Here is a 20,462-nt window from a genome sequence, read left to right as displayed (position 1 = left end):
TCCTCAGAGCATGTTGGAAAAGTTTACTTGTTCTTCTGACATTTTGTAGAAGGTTGCTGAAATGTTGATAACCTGGGGGAATGGGGAAGAACAATATTTAAGCAAGTAATCTTCCACAGTGGAATAAAATGAATGACAGGTTTGGATGAACACAAGGAATAACGAAAAGACAAATTCTTAAAGCAGGGAAGGGTAAAAAGTTTTTCTGCCTCACCTTTCCTTTTATTATGTCCAAGTTAATATTGCTATCCCAGCAGTTTTTAGGAAAGCCTCTGACAGCTTTTAACACAACAACCATTTCAGGGCTCTGGCTGTGGAGAGTGACCTTTCTATAATTGACACAACTCAGGATGAAGCCATTCTTTTCAAAACATGGGTCTCCCAAAGAAACCTTTAACCCCTAGTCTGAGAAGGGCCACTTAAACACAAGCTGTGCCTACTCAGCAAGCAAGGCATTTTAAAGTAGAGCAATTTGAAAGGAGAAAAAAAAAAAGAAGAAGAAAAAAAGCAGATATTCAATTTGATCTGCTTGTTCCTTATTAAGAGACTAAATTCTGGTACAAAATAATAAAACTGCAATTTAGGATGAATGTAAATTACTTTATTACTGCATATTCCTACCTGAATGAAAACAAAATTCACTATTAAGATAACACAGTTTCAGGAGTTTTGTAATTACACACTACATCTCACTAAAACTGGGTATGTCTGAAAGGAGGAGGCAAGTGCAATGGGTAGAACAATCCTCAGTGCTGCTGTAAAACTGCAAGTGAAGTCCACCATGCTGCAAAGCTGTGCTGAACTAGGGGTTTAGATTAAGGGACAAAAGTAAAGTTCCTCTCTTTATACAAATTATAACACAGTATCCCTACATAGTGGGTAAAAGAAAAATTGTCACTGCCATGGAATTGCTACAGGGACGAGGTAGATTGTAATGACATTAATAAAAGGTTTCTGAGAGTGAAGCCCGTTTGTCTCTTACAGTTTGTAAGGATAGTGTTAGAATTTTGGTGTTGTAAATCTAAATTAGGGAAAAATGTGGGGGGAAAAAGAGGCATGTTTGGAAGTAATTGCGTCTTCATGAAGAAGTGAGTTAGATGACCTTATGGGATTTTTCTGTGCCTAGATTCTGTTAATCTGTGCCAGAAATGTTTTCTGGATTTAAAATTATGCAGAAGGTTAGACACACATTACCATAAAATAAGTGACTATGTGCTGTTTCCTTTTTAATTGACAGAATATACCATGAAAGTCAACTAAAATCATGTCAGAGGACACCTAAGATAACCTACCGTTTATGTGGAAATATCCAAACCAACTCCAGCTGCAAATCCACATAAAGAATGCTTTGATGTAGAGTTTTTTTGTTTAGGAAATATTGCCTTTGGTATGCTCACAGATTTAGCAGATTTTGTAGTAATTCAAAAATGACTTAGTCTTTTATATTGATTATTTCCTAAAATAATGTTCTATGAAGCTGAAAAACACAGTAAGAGATTGAGGTCTCTGATCCTGGAAATCCTCATTTTAAAAGACACCAAAGATAACTGTGGGCAATTGTAAACCTGAAAGATCACTTTATGTACAATAAATATACTAATTGGGAAAAGTAGACATGAATTTGTGTTCTGACTCCTGTAATTGAGGGTTTGTGTCTCACTGGACCAACCAGCTTGATTCAGGCTCATGGTCAGTTTGAGATATTTCACTAAATCTACCACAATGTGTGTGGATTTCAAAAAGACAATTACAGTTAATTAAATAATAAAGTATTGAGGTATCACAAAAAATACTTGTTTCCAGATAACACGTTCAGCATTGCAAATATAGTGGCAATAATGAAACAAAGGAAGTTAAATTTGCTGTTAAATTTGATGCCATCTTTCTTACTTGAGATGAGAGAGGAGAAAAAACAGATTCCTACTGATCTAGCAGAAATTTTCCATGGATAAATGTGGAAAGCTGAGCTCAGCAGTCATTGTGGAGCTGTACAGGTTGTCTTCAGCCCTCTCCAAATGATGCTGAGAGCTCTGCCAGATGCAGCTGCAAGTCACATTTTGGTTTGGACACAGAAAATAGTAGTTGAGCTACTTTATTAGGAATGCAGCAGACAGGCAGTGTTAAAGGAGTAACAAAATGATGCAATGGGAGGATCTGCCACCCTTGCATAGTGACGATTTGGGGTTCAGGCGCAAAAAGAACAGTTCCTCACTCGACTGCCCGAGGCACTGGTGCTACCCCCAACTGTGCTCCTCTGGAAACCTGCTCAGCAGACGGCGTAAGGACTCTGGGAACAGCTGGAGGGAACTCTTTGTCATGTTGTAAAAGATAAACTCATACCTCATTAACAAAGTAAACAACATGAATCTTTGGGTTTCCACCATTTCCTTTCAGACCCTTGGAAACAGATGATCAAAATGCAATAACAATCAATGTGCTTTAAATGTCACTTCTGTTACCTTCGTTCAATTTAATCAAGACATGCTGTCATTTTCCAGGTGGATTAATCTTATTAAGTAGTTATGAGTCTAATGTAATGTAGATCTTAATTAACACATTAGCAAGCAGAACTATTAATATGGACTCTATGAAGGCTTGCAGATGTGGTCGTCTGAAAATACACCAAGTTCAAGGGCTGTCTTAGCAAAAGCAAAATATTTGGCTAAATTCAGCAAGAGAGATGAGGAGTGTTAGGTTTTGATGATGTTAATGGTGATAGTATAAGTTGCAGTGTTCAAAGTTAGGTGATAAAGTGCATTATAAAATGTCAGACTATTGTTATGCTCGGGTAGAAAGTGACACTAGTTTACATTTGTTCTTGAAATGCAGTGAACTAACAGATCTTGATTTTATATTGGTTGTATTTTGCTTTGGATTCTGAAAACAGTGCATCTTCATGCTCACAGTCATGTGAAGATGTACCTAAATTTTTAGGTGTATCAAGGATGTTAAAACACGATGCTTGATTCCACTTGCAGGGCCACATTGTTTGGCTGCAGCTGAGCCAGACCAGGGATCTTAACAGACACTCCCTTTGAAGATTTTCTTTCCTCTAGCCACAACAGAAATTTGGGATGCTGACCCAACAACCTGAGATTGTGATTTTGTATCAGAAACTGTTTTACTGGGCTCTTGAAAGCTTGTACAAATTCAGAAGCTTCTTTCCTCCTCACTTCACGAAACAGAGCTCATTGGTACCTCAGCATCTTCAGCATAACTGAGGTTCAAGATGTGCCATAGCAGCTCCTCCAGACAAACTCTCATTGCCTGGCTTTTTAGTTCATTGTGACTGTGGGAATTTCTTTTGTAGAAGTAGTAAATCTATTGTACACGTTTCAAAAAGAATCTGTTTTCACTTGAGTCCTAGGGCACTGCTGTGGTAGCAGTAGGTAATTTGAAGCATAAGTTCATATAGGGAGTCATCAGCATGGTAATAGTTCATAGCACTGATTTTTCCACTGAATATATTTGTATAGAAAAGACTTTTTTTTATTATTATTTTTTATTATTTGTCTTTCTGGAACAATAAGAAATGTCTGGTCATATAAGTAGCAAATTTACCTGAGGAAAAAAATTAAACTGTCATTGAGAACCACAGTCATTCTCACACATTCTTTTGTGGCAAAAAGTCAGTGGGGTGTGTTTTTACATTGAATGGTTTCCTTTACACAGCTGTGCCATAAATTTCTTCAGAATTCCAAGTCATCTGTGAAAATCCCTGGCTGTATAACAAACAGCAACAGAAAAAGGGGTTAGATAAAAAGGTGAGGAAAGCTATGTCTGCAGCAGTGATTTATAAGTAACACAGAATTATAGGAAAAGAAATCAAAGAGAATTCTCTTTAACCAACACTGGTGATACTTATTGCTTGTATTTACTTTGAGATTGTCCACATGATCTTGGTAGTTCATTATGGATCCACTGGAGTGGTTATTCTGATAGTCACTTTCCAAGAGTGTTCTCAAGGTGCAGTTTACAGTCACCCCTGTGATGAAGGCACAGTCACAGCCCTGGAGTTAATTGCTGTTCCAGTGTGATGTCTGTGGCGTGACACTGCCGGTAGCCAGATTTCATTTTTATTTTTAATTTCAACTGCAGTGTGGGATACTGTAGTTATAAATACTCAAGTATATCTGGTTTCAGTGTAAATACAGCTCTGCCTCCAGAGCTGACACTGCTTGACATCAGTTAAATTAAAGGCTGACTGGGCATGTCCCATCCGCTGCCACCTTGAATCTGACCTCCAGCTCACAGATGAGACCTGCTGACAACTTAGCAGGGGGAGTTTGCATTGCTGTTGTCATGTATTGCCTCTCTGATAGCTTCAAAGGCAAATATGCTTGAATGCTAAAACAGTCTTTTCAAATGTATATGCCAAAATAGTAATTCAACTGGGTAAATAACGCAGCAGTTTAAATGAATAAGAGTTATTTAGTTGATGAATATATGTTTGACTGAGTGATTGAAATGGCTCCCCTGGGTAAGATGAAGTAGTATGCTTTTAAAACTCTTTTGTAGATGTTTACAGAGAGGAAATGACAGGGGGGAAAAAAAATCAAGTATCCATGGGGTTATAAGATAAACAGATGAAACTTTGCAACAGTCACCCACAGCAGAGAGAATGATCTTGGTATTCATTTGTTCCCAGTAGTGTGAGTTGTTGGGGTTAGTCTTTCTTCCCAGATTTGTCAGTTTGTCACATCTGTAACTTCACTTAAGTGCAGTTGATGTTCTTTGAATGTGATCTGCAGTGGTCCATCAAAATGGAAAAGCTTCTAAAAATAGCTGGAGGGGAGTGAGTCAGGTGGCAAGATAGATTCTCTGCATTAGGAGGTGAGCACTGAAGGGAGCTATAGAAAAAGTTTAAATCTGTAGAGACAGGGTTTGTCAGTGAAGCTGTTAGTAGGAAATAAAAGGCATTGCAAATACAAAAGCCAGGATGATGGTCTACTTTTCAGGTTAAAAAAATAAACTTAAGCCTATTTAACTGAGAAAACAGATTCAGTGGTCATACCTAGTTTGCATTCCCTTTCTGTATTTCTAGCCTGGGGAGGAAGGAACATGAAAGGGCTGATGTTGAGACACCTCCTTTAGTATTTTTATGTTACTGCTCTTCGGTCCTCATCACCAAGAATTTTTTAATAATTCTGTCATTGTTAATTATTCTGTTTCACAAGCAGTCATCTGAGAACATCAAGGCCATGACCAACTCAGGTGCACTGGCAGCATCAAAGCAAGGAGTAGAACCAAGATGCTGTCACTAATTTTGTGTCTCATATCAACAGGAATAACTCAGCAGGAATTTGTAAGACTATGATTCAATAATGCATAATCTTAGAGCTCTGATATATTTCTGGACTTAAAACTTTCTAAGCTGTAAGTCGAACTTGCAGATATGAAACCTAGACTTTGGTACAACTTCAACCATTTCTTAATTGTGTTATTTCAGTATTGTAAGGTAGGGCCATAAAACCAGGTTGTCATGTATTAAATTCTGAAAAGCAAAAGAAAAGGATCCATTTCAGAACGCCAGAGGTGAGGCAGCAGCTGTTTGTCACAGATGTGGCACAGGCTGAATATAGAGCAGATACAGAGGATGCTGTACTCTAAAAATACAGATTTGAAAAGAGTCACCCATCTGTTCCATTCTTTGGTGTACATTAAGTACATCTTGATCACCTGTGATAGCTGATCATCTAACCTGCTCTTAATATCCTCTGCTGCGTTGAGCCCCTGTCAGAGTTCTCTTCCCAGGTAAATTTCCCTGAGACACTGAAATGTTCCAGAAGGAGTGGTTTGGAGAACTAGTAACCAGGTCAGTTATGTTTTAGAGCAAAAAGAAAAGAGCATCTCTAGGGAAATGCTTCCAAAGAGAATATCAAACCTGAACGGAATCATTTCAGTATTAGGAACCTGAAATTTCTCTCTAGGCTGACTGATAACCACAAATTCAATTGTCTTATCTGCAGTTTTCACCAATTTTTAAGATGATCACTTCTAATTTTTAATAAGAAATATGAAGAAATGGTCTTTTTCTAAAAATCTTTGGTCAGTAAAGTTTGACATCTGATATATTTTTTTATCTTTGCATGCTGAAGTAGTGTAAATGTAACTCTGGTTCTCCTGAATGCTGGAACATTATAGTTTTAGCTTATTTGATGTATTTGAGTCCTCAAAAATGCCCTTTCCTAGATAGAAATACCATACAGAATTTTGGAAATCCAAAGGATGTTAAGACTGAATTTAACCAAAAATACTAAAACTTGAGTCTCCATTAGAGCTGAAAGTTGTAATTCTAGGGAATATATACTCAACAGATTTGGAAGCAATATAATTAGCAAAAGTCACTGATGGTGGTGTTTTGGAGCTGCTTAAAGAGCCAATGAAACCATAACTGCCAACAGGGACTGTGGTAGCCTTGCCATTTGCATGCTCAGTACATTTGCTGCACTGGATAATAATAATAACTACTGGAAATAGCTTTTTCTTTGACAGTTTTGATATACTGGGGCTGAAGGACGAGGTTCTTTGAGTGTATCGAGGAGCTTTTGTCAGATTAGATACAGCTGATGTTCCTTAAGGTGTGCACAGTTTGGTTCCAAGGAAATGATTTACGGCATGCTCCATAAGAACGTTGACAAAAATTCATCATTTACCACCACAGCTTGGAATTGTGGAGTAATGTTGTACTCAAAGGAGATGAAGGAGCCCTCAGTTTTATGCTGACTTCCCAGCTCTGCCAGTGATTCCAGTGTAGCACCTAGCAGGTGATTTTTCTGTGCTCTGTGTCTGGGTTGCCTGCCCATGTGGGCAAGGACTCATTTAAATTCTAGTGAGATGGTGCTTGACTGCACTGAGATTGGAACTTTGAGATATCCTCTGTTGCAGTAATGCATTAGAAATGACACCCTGTGGTTTTTATGAAACAGTACATGTTTGAATCTCGTTCCTATCTGTGCTCTTGGGCGGCTCTAAAAGCACATTCCTTGATGTTCTCAGCCATTTTTCCTTTCTTTGCAGCCTGTTCCAGCATCTCCTCCTTTCTCTTTGTTAGTGCTGTGATGTTATTGTAGACCCATTAACATAGAAAATGAAGAAACAAACAAGTTGCTGAAAACTGTATAGCAGTTGGGACTCAGAGCATTCTTTTACCATTTCAAAACACTGCCAACATAATATCTGTTTCATTATGTACAAGTGTAAGTGCTGCTAACATAGATAATTTGGAGTCTATAATTGAAACAGTGCTTTTGCTGCTCTCTCAATTAAAGATAGTCAAGACAGAAAAGCTGTTATGTACTTACCTGCTGGAATTATATGTTATTCTGTGCCATCCTGTTGCATTCATACAGTGCTGGAATATATTTCAACAGTAACTCGCCAGTTATGGAAAATAGCATTGCACCATGGAAAAAAAAAGCACCAAGTAAACATCGGGCTTTTTGCAAACACTCTCAGGTTGTATCAGAGGTATCATTACCATCCAGTGTATCTTAACAGTGATATTAATGATGCCTTTCAATTTCTGTGATTGTTAACAGTTATTTTCTGTGGTTTTTCTGGTCATTATAGTGTCTGTTGTAAGAATTTTTAAATACCATGTTATTTGGGAATATAGAACTCAGAATCAAAGCCCTGCTCATTCCATATATCACACTCTGTGTTTAAAATACATGTAGCCTCAGAACCCATTCAGAAAGGATTTGCACCACGTTTTACAGGTTCACTGTTTCATGGGCTGGAAGCCAGAGCACTCAACCAGAAAGGTCTTGTATCTTGTCTTCAATAACGCATGATGAAGAACCAACAAATGATGGGTTTTAACTAACCACAGCACGAGGGAGAAGGACCTGTAGATAGACCTTGCTTCAGGCAGAGAGAACTTAAAATGCACTGCACTGAGTTGTGCTAACTTACTTTGAAGGAGAAGATGCATGTTAGAGTTCAGAAATTGTCCTCTAAACCCTTTTCTGTGCATTTTGTTTCTTCTGTCCACTCTTTTGTCTGTGACCTGTCTGAGTTTATTGCCCTGCTTTGGTGAATGAAACTGGTAATAAAAATTTACAATCAGTTAATATAGATTGAAGTTACCCCTTCAGTTCACCTTTCTTGTAATTTTTTTATACTCTGGTTGTGTAAAAGACTCAGTTGAAAAGAGCACAGGGAGATTCACATGAGCTTGATTGACTCTCTACTGTTACTATATTTGATCAGTAAGAAGCAATTGCAGAATTAAAGGGTTTGAGGGCTTAGAAGATTGCAGATGTTCCACCAAAAAAAAAAAAAAATAAAAAAGAAAGAAAGAAAAAATGTTCACAGAGTTCTTACTTCAAATATAAGGGCCAAATTCTTACTGATTGAAATAGCGGGCAGATTGCATCAGAATAAAGAAGTTACGGTTTGATTTAAGAGCTGTCATTGCCACAGATGCTCATCTTGAATGAATAAAACTTACCTGTCTTGTAAACAGCTCTCTCTCATTTGATTTATATTTGCTTTTATTTCACAGGACCATGGGTCAGCAGGAATAGCAGCATCGATAGCGGAGAAACAGAAGTTGGACACAGGGTCACCCAGGAGGTGCCCCCCGGAGTTTTTTGGAGGTCTCAGATCCATATCAGCCAGCCACAGTTCCTGAAGTTCAACATATCCTTAGGGAAGGATGCTCTTTTTGGTGTTTATATAAGAAGAGGACTCCCACCATCACATGCCCAGGTACTTTATCCATGTGTTCGTTGCCTTTAAATGTCAAAATGCAAAAATTTTAGAGCATCTGTGTTGAAGTTTATGGAACTCAAGTTTGGGGATTCCTGTGAATTACTTTGTGTTTGACTGAACACCCTGATATTAACATTTCTAGGTTGTTACATACCTCAACAATGCATTGATAAAAGAAGTGATCTTTTTAAGGAATGATGGTCTTGCAATTCAAGCCAGGTTTCAAATCTCTGATAGATCTGGCACCGACTGGGATAAACCCATCCAGTTATGCACCAGTCAAAATGATGGGTGGTGTTGGTCAAGCTCCCATTTTCACAGCCCTGCGTACAGTGGGAGTGCCTGCACAGCCAGATGTGTTAACATGGAATTTTCTACCTTCAGAGAAGTTTTGATCTCCACAGGCAGTTTGGGTGGCATCACTGGGAGATGCAGCAGACCTTGGCATCTCTGCCACCCAGGCACATTAGAGAGCATGAAACAGTGGCCACGTGTTGGAGAGCTTTCATTTACCCCTTTTCCTTCAAGGGCAGTATTTAGATATATCATCTGACTCAGACATGGGGCAAGTCTTGCAGTTGGGAAACCCAATTCTTCTTGATTTCTACCCAGCCTCGGAGATGAGAAGTCAGTAACACCCCACTTTAGAGTGACCCTGTAGGACAGAGCTAAGGGCTGTAGGTAAGGTAGTTGTAAAGTTAAGTACCTTTTTCTTCTAGGCTGTGCAACAGGTGTTTTAATTTCTTTGCTATGAGAAGGTGTAGCGATATTTTCTGTTACAGAGAGAATTTCTTTATTATATTGACAATTCATTAATGTGAATGGAAAGATTCCCATTTACTTAATTTTACTTAATTTAGAACTATATGAGAAATAATATACTTGCAGTTACACATACTAAAAGGAAAGAGCCTCCATTCCTTAGAGTGGAAGGAAAGCAGAAATAGCAAACATCTTTTGGAAAAAGGACCCTTTTTGTATATCCTTGCTACTACAAGTTAGTTCTTTATTCAGAAACTCTCAGCTAAAATTAAATGCTTTATTTAGTGTGTGATTTCCAAAAAGCAATGATTCCATGATTCCTTTTGGGAAAGTCTCATTTAAAATTTCTAGATGGCTTGCCCTGATTCACTGTTTTTTGGCAAAGCAAACTGCAGTTGCAGAAATGGTTAAAATACATGATCCCAGCTAAAAACCCAGAGGCTTTAACATAATTGCATTGCTCCATATTGCCATGTAGGGAAAATAATACTGCCTGCAAAGAGATATCAGCTCTGGGTGAGCTGTGTCCGTGTGCATGCACAAACTCGTGGTACGAACAGGGAGGGAGCCAATTAATTTTCTGGGGAAAACTACTCTTACGTTATCTGAATTTTGGACCTGCTTCCCAATGTCAGGCAAATTTATGGAATTCTTCTGCACTGCCTCTTATTGCTCAGTGTTTATTCTTTCCTGTAGTCCTAACTGGGGACCAAAATCTTTGCTCAGAGCTGGGAAGAAAGGAGTGAGGAGGTTTACACGGGTTTATGTCCTCTGCTGCTAAGAACTGGTGAAGAAGGAGCTTTGACTGTTTAACTTACTGTATAGTATGCTCTTTTAAAATGTTCCCTGAGTTACTGAATGGGTATATCTGACTGGCAAGGAATCAGGATCAGCAGCCCACAGCCCAAGGAGGGGAGGGCATGTGGTCACTTTTCCAGATAACTAGACATTATCATGCAGCACCCCCAAATTTGTTTAAAAGTCTAGATAAATAGGGGAAATTGCAGAGGGCTGTTGAGGGATTTTAAGCCGTTTTCAGACATCCATGCCACACAAAAAATACCCACAGATAATATATTCCAGGGTGGGAGCCTTTCTTAAGAATGTTTTGGCTGTAATGCTTCAATCTGTTGTCTTGAGGGTGAAATTATGTCTGTGGATCTTCAGCTGTTGCAATGAGGTAATGGCATAATTCATGGAGCATGTCTTATTTAATTCAGAATTTTGGCACTACTTCCCCTACTCTGTCATGAAAAAAATTGGCCATTTAGTTGAGGAAAACAAACAAAAGTAGAAATCATGAAATGAAAATTACTTAGGGCAACCAAAGCTCCAAAGCAATCATCAAGATTTGCTATAAATACAGGTTAATTATAATTTTTTGACCTAAGACGTGGTGGAGGTATGCCTGTATCTTTTATAAGAAATCCAGTGGGAAGTAACTGGTAGTCACAAATATTTTTTTCTTTTTAATTCAAGGTGAACTTTATATTGCAATATGATCAGATGTATTTGTTCTAGGTTTCATTATGTTCTTATCTGAGAAGGCTGTGATCGGGCAAAGTTTTCTTTTTTTCTTTCACTCCACATCCATAGAATATAAATTTCATGACCTTTCTGTTAAATTAAATAATGAGAAATACCAACTGTGTTACCTCCTGAGCTGGATTTCTCCTCAGAGAAGCTGCTTTCCAGCTTTAGATGAGGTTGCAAACCTCTTCTATAAGTAGGGTTACTGAAATCCACTAGTATAATCTGCATTATAAACTAGTCTACATCTGGTCTAAATCTGCAGTACAAACTTTCCCACATCCATGGAGGGTCCTGGTGCTTGTTAACAGGGTGGTACAGCAGAAGATTCCTTGGTATTTTTGCCCAGCAATCAAAATTCAGTCAAGCTACTACCAAGAGAAATAATTTTAGGGGGGGGGGAAAAAAAAAAAGGCAAGCTGTTGCAGACCTGAGTTAGTCAAAAGAAGCCTTGTTCTGAGAGAAGGGAGCACAAAGCTTTTGTATTAATGAAAATAGTCTGAAGTTGACACCAGGCGATATTTTAAAATTGAAATTTAAAATCCTTGTTTCTGTAGGTTGGGGACATGAGCTCTAAAGCAGTAACAGCCACACTTGACAGTTCATCACTGATCAGTGCTGATATGTCAAGCCAAGTAAAATCCTTTGTGGGAGCAAGTCAATAATCAGCAAATTAGGTACATGATTAACCTGAGACAACAAGATGCAGTTCCTGTCTGAGAGCCCTGCTGAGATTTAACCTTCTCAGTATTACTGTTTAGCAAATATTCCAAATGTCTGGTTTAGTCAGTCAAACTGATGTAGCTGTAAACTTGTCTGGATGCAGCCTCGTGTGCCATGTGCACAGGGAGGGGGGCTCTGGAGGAGCAGTAAAAATGCAGTTTTGAGTGGCAAGCAGACTGCAAACAGGAACGCAGTGCTCTGGAGCAAAATCCTCCCAGCCTGTGCAGTACTGTGTGGAAATAACAGAATGCACATTGCAGGCTTGAATGATCGTTAGGAATTTAGTGGAAGAGAGTCATATTAATAGAGTTGATACTGTACAGAAAATGAACAGTAAATGTCAAATAATGCACGAAGTGACTCTGCTGAGATTACAGCAATTATGAGGTTGCTACATGTTGGTAGAACGTTCCAAATGATGCATGAAATAAGGTAACCTTATAGGAACATCACTGGAATGTCTGGAGAAGGCAGTGCACGGAGCTGTGTTGTTTTCATGTCCATCAGAGTGTGTTATACTTACAGAATTTTTCGTGTCAAAATGAAAGCTGTTTTCATTCAGAAGAGAAAATGGCTTTATTTGGAACAACTTGAAGAGCTGGGGAGCTTCAATGTTAGCTTGGGTTTTAGCCAGTGCTCAAACACATTCAGGTGCTCTGACCACCCCCTGTCTGCCTGTGCTGTGCTGCACTGCCCTGGTCAGCTCATGTCACATCCAAGTGTGAAAACAAACTGGTTGGCTGTCATGGAGGGTATCAGATGTTTCATGGCTGCATTTTAATTAATAATTACCAACCGGATTTTATGAAGAACTAATTTTAAAGCACTTTGCAAACAAGTTTCCCCGACATATGTTTTCTTGGCTGCTTAGATCCTGCAGGGCTTTGGCATAAAGGCAAATAAGAGCCACAGTGCCAAATATACTCTCCCCCTCCATTTGGATATGCATCCATTATTAAGACAGGAGCTCTAAGAAATCTTTCTCTTCAACTCCTAATTTCAAACAGGCGTTTTGTGGAGGCGTGAAAATAGTTTCAAATCTAAGAAAGAAAGGCCCTGAAGATCTTGCAGGCTCTCTACATTTTCAGCCTTGACCCCTGTGAGCTCTCTCTGCATTGCAGTGCTCACAAGTTCACTCTGTCTGTGAAACTGGGCTCAGTGGATCTGTGCTGGATGGATGGCCCCGTGCAGTGGAGTCACAACTGCATATGTGAAGTTCCAAAAGCGTTTTGCTGACTCCCCATGGTTACTGGAAAAAGAAAGTCCTTATTAGCCTATGAATAAAATGCGCTGAAAGCACTGAATGGAGAAATTATAAAAAACAAATTGCCCAGAAAGAACTTAGTATGAGATTTTAGGTTTGTAAATAAAAGTAAGCAGTAGGGTTTCGATATGCCGGGTAGTAAAAATAAACAAACTCACTGAGAGCGTGAATTTGGAATTTGTTTAGCGAGGTAGGTTGGCAAGTCACTTGCTTATATGGAACTTTAATCATAGTAAGTACTCCCTGCTGCAGAATTGAACTCTGATGATGCAGCCATTTGGGATTTCTGCTGCATGTTGCTCCTGAGCAGTTTTTGCCATTTTTGTGTGACTTTCAGTATGAAACCATGAAATATAAAGGATCATTAAAAAAAGGGGAAAAAAATTCAAAAGTCAGTGAAACTTCCAAATTACTTCAGAGATTTAGTTTAGTTTGACACATCCATTCCCTAATTCATGTGATTTAGCGGTCTCTTCCCTAGCAGTTGTGTTGTGTGTGTTAGATTAAGAATTCCACAGTTGCTTCTTAATGATCATGAAACTACTTGCCTTCTTTTCGTAGATGGGTCTTCTAATCTATTCATATATGCCAATAAGTAGCTTTAAAGCAAGACTGATATCTTCAGCACAACATTATATAAAAGTAATTAATCTCTCAAGTGTGGTAAATCAGAAAATCAACAGGGCCAGGAGAAGCAAAATGATGATTCAGCCAACCGTGTGAAGAAATCTTATCAGGTTATGAATTCACAGTGCCATCTCAGTGACTCTTCAGTCAGGGATTTTCAATTTTGGGGTACATATATACCTAGTCCTTGCTGACACGTTGAGATTAGTACACCCAGGGAACCACCAGCAGATCATTATCTTTTTTTCTTTTCCCCCTCAGTCCTGAGGAATCCAAAGAGGGATAAAAATGCATAGTTATATTCTGTATCAATTTGCACTGGTACTTCACCGTTCATGCAGTTATTCAGGTTTAGCCATTTTTTACCTGAGCATTAAATTGTTTTTCATAGTTTGATTAAAGAGGGGCAATGCCAGCCTGAACTGTACCGAAGTTAAAATCATAACCTTACAGGGGGTCATGCCAAGGGATCTGCTCTCACTGGGTCACACCCCGGCATGGTGAAAAGAGATTGTGCAGCTTAAACTGCTTCAAGCAGTTTCAGGCTGAACACTCTTCCCCTTCGATCTGGCCAACTGCTGAGCCTTCTCCACTCTCTGAGGTGGAATCAGCATCAAACAGAGGGGAGGCAGAGGAACCTGCCAGCACAAGCAGAGACGAACAGCATGTTGCCAGTGAGAAATGTCAGCTTTTATTGCTGCTTCCTTAGTTGACCCTTTGTGAACAATTGTTCTGAAGAGCACAATTTCTTTTCCCCAAGATGTTACCCCAGTAACAACATTTCCCAAGGAGGTGATGAGTCTGTCCTTAACCTCTGGCTGTCAGACAGTGGGTTTCAGCAGTATTTCCAAATGTCATTGATTTAGGAGATAGAGATATGTGTGTTTGGTACCTTGGATATTCTGAAAGTTACTGACATCTCAGAATTCTCTAAATCTCTGGTGTGCTTTGGCATAAATGTACCAATTTGCCTGATTTACCTTCCCCTGTAAAAATCCCATGTGAGAAAAGGCTCAAGTGGATGGCAGTCTGATACTGACAGTGTGGTGGCACTTTTAATTCCACTTCTCTTGCATTGTCCCATGTTTAAAGACATAGGAAAGAGTGGATAATGCACTCCCTGTGATGGTAGCTTTTAGCATTAGTAGGTTTTGGGCTCAAATTCCTCCCTGCCAGAGATTTCCTTTGTGGCTGCATATTGGCATCAGATCCACGTGTTTACTAGGAAGTCAATAGTACTTCCATGTATTTCCCTTTGTTGTAAGGCAGAGTGTATTGCTGGTATATAACTTAGAAATTTTCAACTAGCAAGGTGAGCTTTTGTATCCCAGTTTTAGACAGAGGCGAGGCATGGCACTAAAGTGTTAAATCCATTCAGCCTCTTCCACTAGAAGGAGAATCTTCATCCTTTTATTGCATATTGTATACTCTTTGCTAGTACTCGCTGTTAATGAGTGGAATGCAGTGTACAAGACAGCCCTCCGTGGATGTTTATTCTGTTTAGGATGCAAAATGACAGTTTTCTGTTTAAACTGAAAGCAAGGGAAGGTGGATGTTTTCTCAGAGCTGTTGCAAGCACAGCCTGTATGTGTTAGAGATAACGGAGGGAAATGTAATGAAGCCACTGGCAAGCAAGCACATACTATTACTGTATTTTATTGAACACATACATCTTTCTTTAGACATGTCTATCTATCTCTATCTACTCCTACACAGATAAATGTGTCTAAAACAAGATGTGTTTTCATAGGGGACTTGTTATACGACTATCAAAAGATTAGATATATTGTTTTTGTTGTTTCTTGAGGGCTTCCCTTAGATAGGGACTATGAGAGCCACTCAGTTGAGCATTAGCATCAGCTTGAGAGCTCCGGAATCACAGACAATAAAGACAGAAAAAAAAAGCCTATTAGGAAAGCTAGTCCAGCTGCTTTTTTATGCAGAGTTATTCCCTGATGTAGACTAACCAATATTTCTTCCAGTCCTGTTTAATTGTGGCATCTCCATTGGGAGGCTATTTACTGAGCTTAATAGATGGGAAACTTATCTGACATTCATCTTAAATTTCTTTCTTTCTTTTTTTAGTTCCATGCCATTAATGGTGCCATCCCTCTTATACTCTAAATAATCACTTGCTCTGTTTGATCCCTTTTCCAAAGATTAATGCAATGTTCTCTTGTACTTGGAAACCATCCAACCAGAAATTCTCAGTTTTCCTTAATATAAGTCCAATTCCTTCAGCCACTTGATTTGTGTTATTCCTTTCCATGCTCCCTCTGGTTGTTGTGTCATATTTGCCCCTGATTGTTCCGCAAACAACCTCAGGTAAGCAACTTCTCCTCTGTGATGTAAAACTTGTGCAGTGTATTTTTATCAGACGCTGAGTTACCCGTTAGACAAACACATTTCCTGTTTGTGCTATTCCTATTCCACATTCTGGGATCTTCCATTCATTGGTATGTCTGGAGGTGCATCTCATATGTCTGCTCCTGTTGCAGCAAGAATTTGTTGTAGGTGATTACTTAGAAAAGGGTGTGTGCCTCCAAAGTTGAACATTTCCAGCTTTGAAAGCTGGAACCTAAAAGTAACGGACCAAATCATAGATTTCATTTCTTTTTTAAAAAAACCACCCTGTTAAGCAATACCATTTGTGCATTTTCTGATCACCTTTAGAGAGGAAAGATGCATAATTCCCAGAATGTGTGTTCCATGGTCAGCTGGTAAATGGTAGTTTCACATTGATGTATCTGTCACAAATACCATTTTATAACAAGGTGGGAGAGACTTTGAGCTGAAATATTATTTGTATTCGGCTCTGTTTGTTTGGGGGGTTGTTTGTTTGTGGTGGGGTTTTTTTGTTTGTTTGTTTGTTTGTTTTGGGGTTTTTTTGTTCTTTTTTTCCCCTGTTTTTTCCCCCTGCAGTATGATTTCATGGAACGCTTGGACGGCAAAGAGAAATGGAGTGTGGTGGAGTCCCCACGGGAACGTCGGAGCATTCAGACCCTCGTTCAGAACGAGGCCGTGTTTGTCCAGTACTTGGATGTGGGTTTGTGGCACCTGGCATTTTACAATGATGGCAAGGACAAGGAAGTGGTCTCTTTCAGTACAGTCATTTTGGGTAGGTATTTCCACCAGCTGAGCATTTTTCCTTTCTGTTTACACCTTCCCTTACTTAAAGTTCTAATACTTTTTTGCAATCTTCAGTATTTGGGCTGTTTGTCCTTATGTTATGTTGTGCTTTTTTTCCCTCAACGCTACTCTTGACAAAGAGCACACTTTTAATTGCTGATTTCCCTCTTTAGATTTTAGCATTTCCATACATCTTGAGTCTAGTTTGGGAAAACAAGGCTCAGATAAGTTCAGTCTGGTTTGAAGCATTCCCCAGTTAATATTCCTCTCCCTTATCTGTCATTTTTATACTTCTTATTTGCTTCTCTGAAGAAGCTTCTTTTACACCCAGGTGGAATAGGATCCAACAGGAGAGCTGTTTAATCTTAGTAGAAAGGCAGCTCAAGAAAACGATACCTGCAAATGAGGTTATTGTTTGCAGCCACCCTAGAGATTAATTGAGTCAGTTAATTAGCTGTATGCTGTCTTACAGCTTACCACTCACCTAATAGTGAGTCATCTCCTCAACATGGTGGAATCACGAGCCAAACATCTTGCCTGCAGTTTTATTAGAAGAACAGGGTTATATTTAGTTGAAAATCAAAGTGAGTCTAAATTCTCCAGGCTTTATTATATTTGTTGAACTTTGGAGCACTTAATGAACTTTGCTGACTATCTTGTCACAGGGGCATAACAATTTCTGAGATAGTCTATCTCATATTCTGCCCTGGCTGGTGAAGTGTTAAATGGCACTGTGTTGTATATGTCTGTAATTCCTGTTAGTTTCGGGAAAGAGAAGCTGCATAAAGAGCAGGTCAGTTTTTAAACATGAAATAGTCAGAGGTATTTTCCAACCTTGTCTGATTAACAATATGAAGATTAGTTTTTTTCCTTTTACACTAGTATAAAATTCAGTTTGTTGGCTTAAGTCTCAAGAAGGGTGTAGGTGGATAGTCAATACTGCCATTAAGTGTGAACATAATTATTTTGTGTTAACCTCAGTTAACATGAAAAAATTATTGTTTTTTCATAGCTTATAAGGTGCTATACATGTTGAGATATATATAAATAGAGAGAGAGAGAGAGAGACTTGTTTATTTGCCCATGAAAGGCTTTTTCTGCTTCTCCAAAAACAACAAGAACATTCATGCTTTTGTCTTGTTACGCCCCTGTTGTGCTTAGAAAACCTTGGGATATTATAAGCTGCCCTTAGAAGAGTTGCCTGGTCTAGGCTACAGCTTTCAAGACCATCAAAGGTCTAATAGTCAGGTAGACTACTTGGTAGTGCAATGATAGTAATTGGAATGAAATCCAGAGAAAAGTATAGTATTTTGTCCAGTTCAGAGGTGGTTCTACACACACCCATATCAGACACTTCATAATCAAAGGATCTGAGACAGCTGAACGTCTCTCTGGTGTGGAAGAGGAGAAAGAATAACAGGAATTATGTTAACTCCCAGGCAGTACTAAATTTACCATGATTTTTGAATACACAGAAGAATGCTTTTGTGTATGCCATGAAGCAAAATAATGAATAAATCTATAAACAAGCTCCTTCAAGATAAATTGATATCTTTAGGCATTACATTTCAATTTTTCTCTTCATCGTTTACATGAATCGTTTCAGGAGGCCAAGCTAATGACATTCTCTTTGAGAACTTCCTTTAGACAGTTTGTATTTGGTGTCCTGCAACTGTGAAATTAGATTTAAAGTTGTGCTTGAGTCCTTTTCTTCTTTGAAGTTTAATTTGACAAACAATACTCTGGATGGTTCCGCTGGTTCCCAATCCAAACTTTATTTTCTGTCTTGTACAGATGCTGTTGGTTTGGTGTCTGGGACTGACAGAGCCATTTAGTTTGGAGGCACAGGTCACACAACCACAGGGAGTAATAGCGAAGAGTAACAACTACCCAGTTAGGTTTTTGTTCCAATAACTCATTGTTGAAAATATGTTCCACTGAAATCCAGCAGCTTTCAAATTAAAGTGGTTTTAAGAATTAATTTCAAAATTGGAATTTTATTTCTGGGTTGTTATTATGCAAAGTAGTGTATGTATTATCCGAATAATAACAGAAATCATGGAAAATTAGTGTTGGTACAGCTAAAATGTTATCAGACTGATGTGCCTATTGTCCTCATACTATTGAAGTCATCACTTCAGTCAGTCACTCTGTTAAACTTTTCCTCAGTTTTTACAGAACTCTCCTTCATCCTTTTGCAGAGTTGCTTACACCTTTTTAATTAATATTTTTTTTTTTAGAATCAAGTATACTTATTTGCCAGAAGAAAAAAGCTCCTTTTTGTCATGTTCAGCAGATATTTCAGCTTAATTAATGAGGCTTTAAATGTCTGTAGAAGGCAAAGAAGATCCAGTCCTTGGGATAATGTGTCCCATGGCAGAGTGGCTGTGCCAGAGCGAAGTGTCATTGCAGGAGGGAGAGTGTTGATTTTCCTGGTGAAATGTTATGTTTGCTACATAATATAAATCCCAACATAGGTCTTCAGGTCTTCAGAGGTCCCACCTATCTGTTGGAACAGAGGACTTGAGCCCTATCAGAAGACTTTGAGTTCTAATGGTGCCCAGAGACTTTGATATATCACCAGATCTCAACACTTGCTTTTGCTGCCACAAAATTCGGTGCATTCTGCTTCACCCAAACCCTGTGGTGTTCATATTAGTAGGGGTTGTTACTCTTAAGTATTGAAGGCAAAATAAACTGAAGAAAAATTGGGCAAAGAATGAGTAGGCTGATTGCCTGCGTTTCTTGTATTTCAGATTCGGTGCAGGACTGCCCACGTCACTGCCACGGGAACGGCGAGTGTGTGTCAGGTGTCTGCCACTGCTTTCCAGGATTTCATGGAGCAGACTGTGCCAAAGGTATCATTTTCCCTATATTTACAAATAACCACAGTGTGTGTTTGTGATGTAAGGATCTGCAGTGCCTGCTAGCTAGCATGGGTCCAAGCTAGATTCAAATAGATCAATATGCTTTTTTTTCCCCTTAGATCTCAAGTTAAATAGGATCAAGAGGATGTATTGCTACATTACCTATGAGCTTGAATAGCTACATCTTTTTTGTGGCAGAGGTAACAGGCAGAAATGGCAGAAAATAAATTTATTTTCTGTAAAAGTGGATGAATTATCAATGCTTTCTGATAATCATTAACTGTCTGCAACAAAAGACTTCTTTACTGACAGTATGTAGTATATATTCTGGCTTACCTAAGCCTTACTTCTAGCACAAAGCATCTTTCTTGCATATACAGTTACTCTTTCACTGAAGGAACTTCTCCTCTTGTAGGAAAATAAGTAAGACTCAATAAAATCTTAAAATAAACCTTTCCTTAAATGTCAGTTGTAAATTTTGACAACTAAAACTGGGAAATGCATTACTATCAGGGATTAAGCAAAAATCTAAATGACATCTGTGGATTGGCAGAATGTGTTTATTAAGTTTTTCTGAGAGTTTGGGATAGCTGTCATAGGGAAAAGATTCATAAAGGAGGAGCTCTTCAGTTACACAGCTAGTATCAGATATGTTGTCTAAATTTAATGGCTTGTTTGTATTCCCTGATGTTCCTGAGGACACTCATAACAAACATTTTACAGTTTGCTTCGTTCTTAGTTTGTGTAAGATTTAGGCACACTATCACTGTTGTGCTTACAGTTGTTTTCCACGGGGATAGGGTTGTTAGAGTTCAAAGAGGGGAATGCCTGGTGTTAGAAAG

General features: G+C 38.7%; 1 protein-coding gene across 9 annotated transcripts in view; it reads left to right on the top strand.

Annotated features, from left to right (window-relative positions):
- The window catches only part of TENM2 (teneurin transmembrane protein 2), a 448,458-nt gene that overhangs the window by 326,422 nt on the left and 101,574 nt on the right, over window positions 1-20,462 (top strand). For all 9 annotated transcript variants that reach the window (XM_027892715.1, XM_027892711.1, XM_027892714.1 and 6 more), the window contains 3 exons: window positions 8,510-8,715; window positions 16,547-16,742; window positions 19,510-19,611. In XM_027892715.1, coding sequence (XP_027748516.1) covers window positions 8,510-8,715; window positions 16,547-16,742; window positions 19,510-19,611 — 504 coding nt within the window. The remainder of the gene's footprint in view (window positions 1-8,509; window positions 8,716-16,546; window positions 16,743-19,509; window positions 19,612-20,462) is intronic.

Source organism: Empidonax traillii, unplaced genomic scaffold, assembly GCF_003031625.1.
Source record: "Empidonax traillii isolate 1590-97213 ecotype Southwest subspecies unplaced genomic scaffold, ASM303162v1 scaffold364:size1245619, whole genome shotgun sequence".
Taxonomy (NCBI): domain Eukaryota; kingdom Metazoa; phylum Chordata; class Aves; order Passeriformes; family Tyrannidae; genus Empidonax; species Empidonax traillii.
This window is presented reverse-complemented; position numbering and strand designations above follow the sequence as displayed.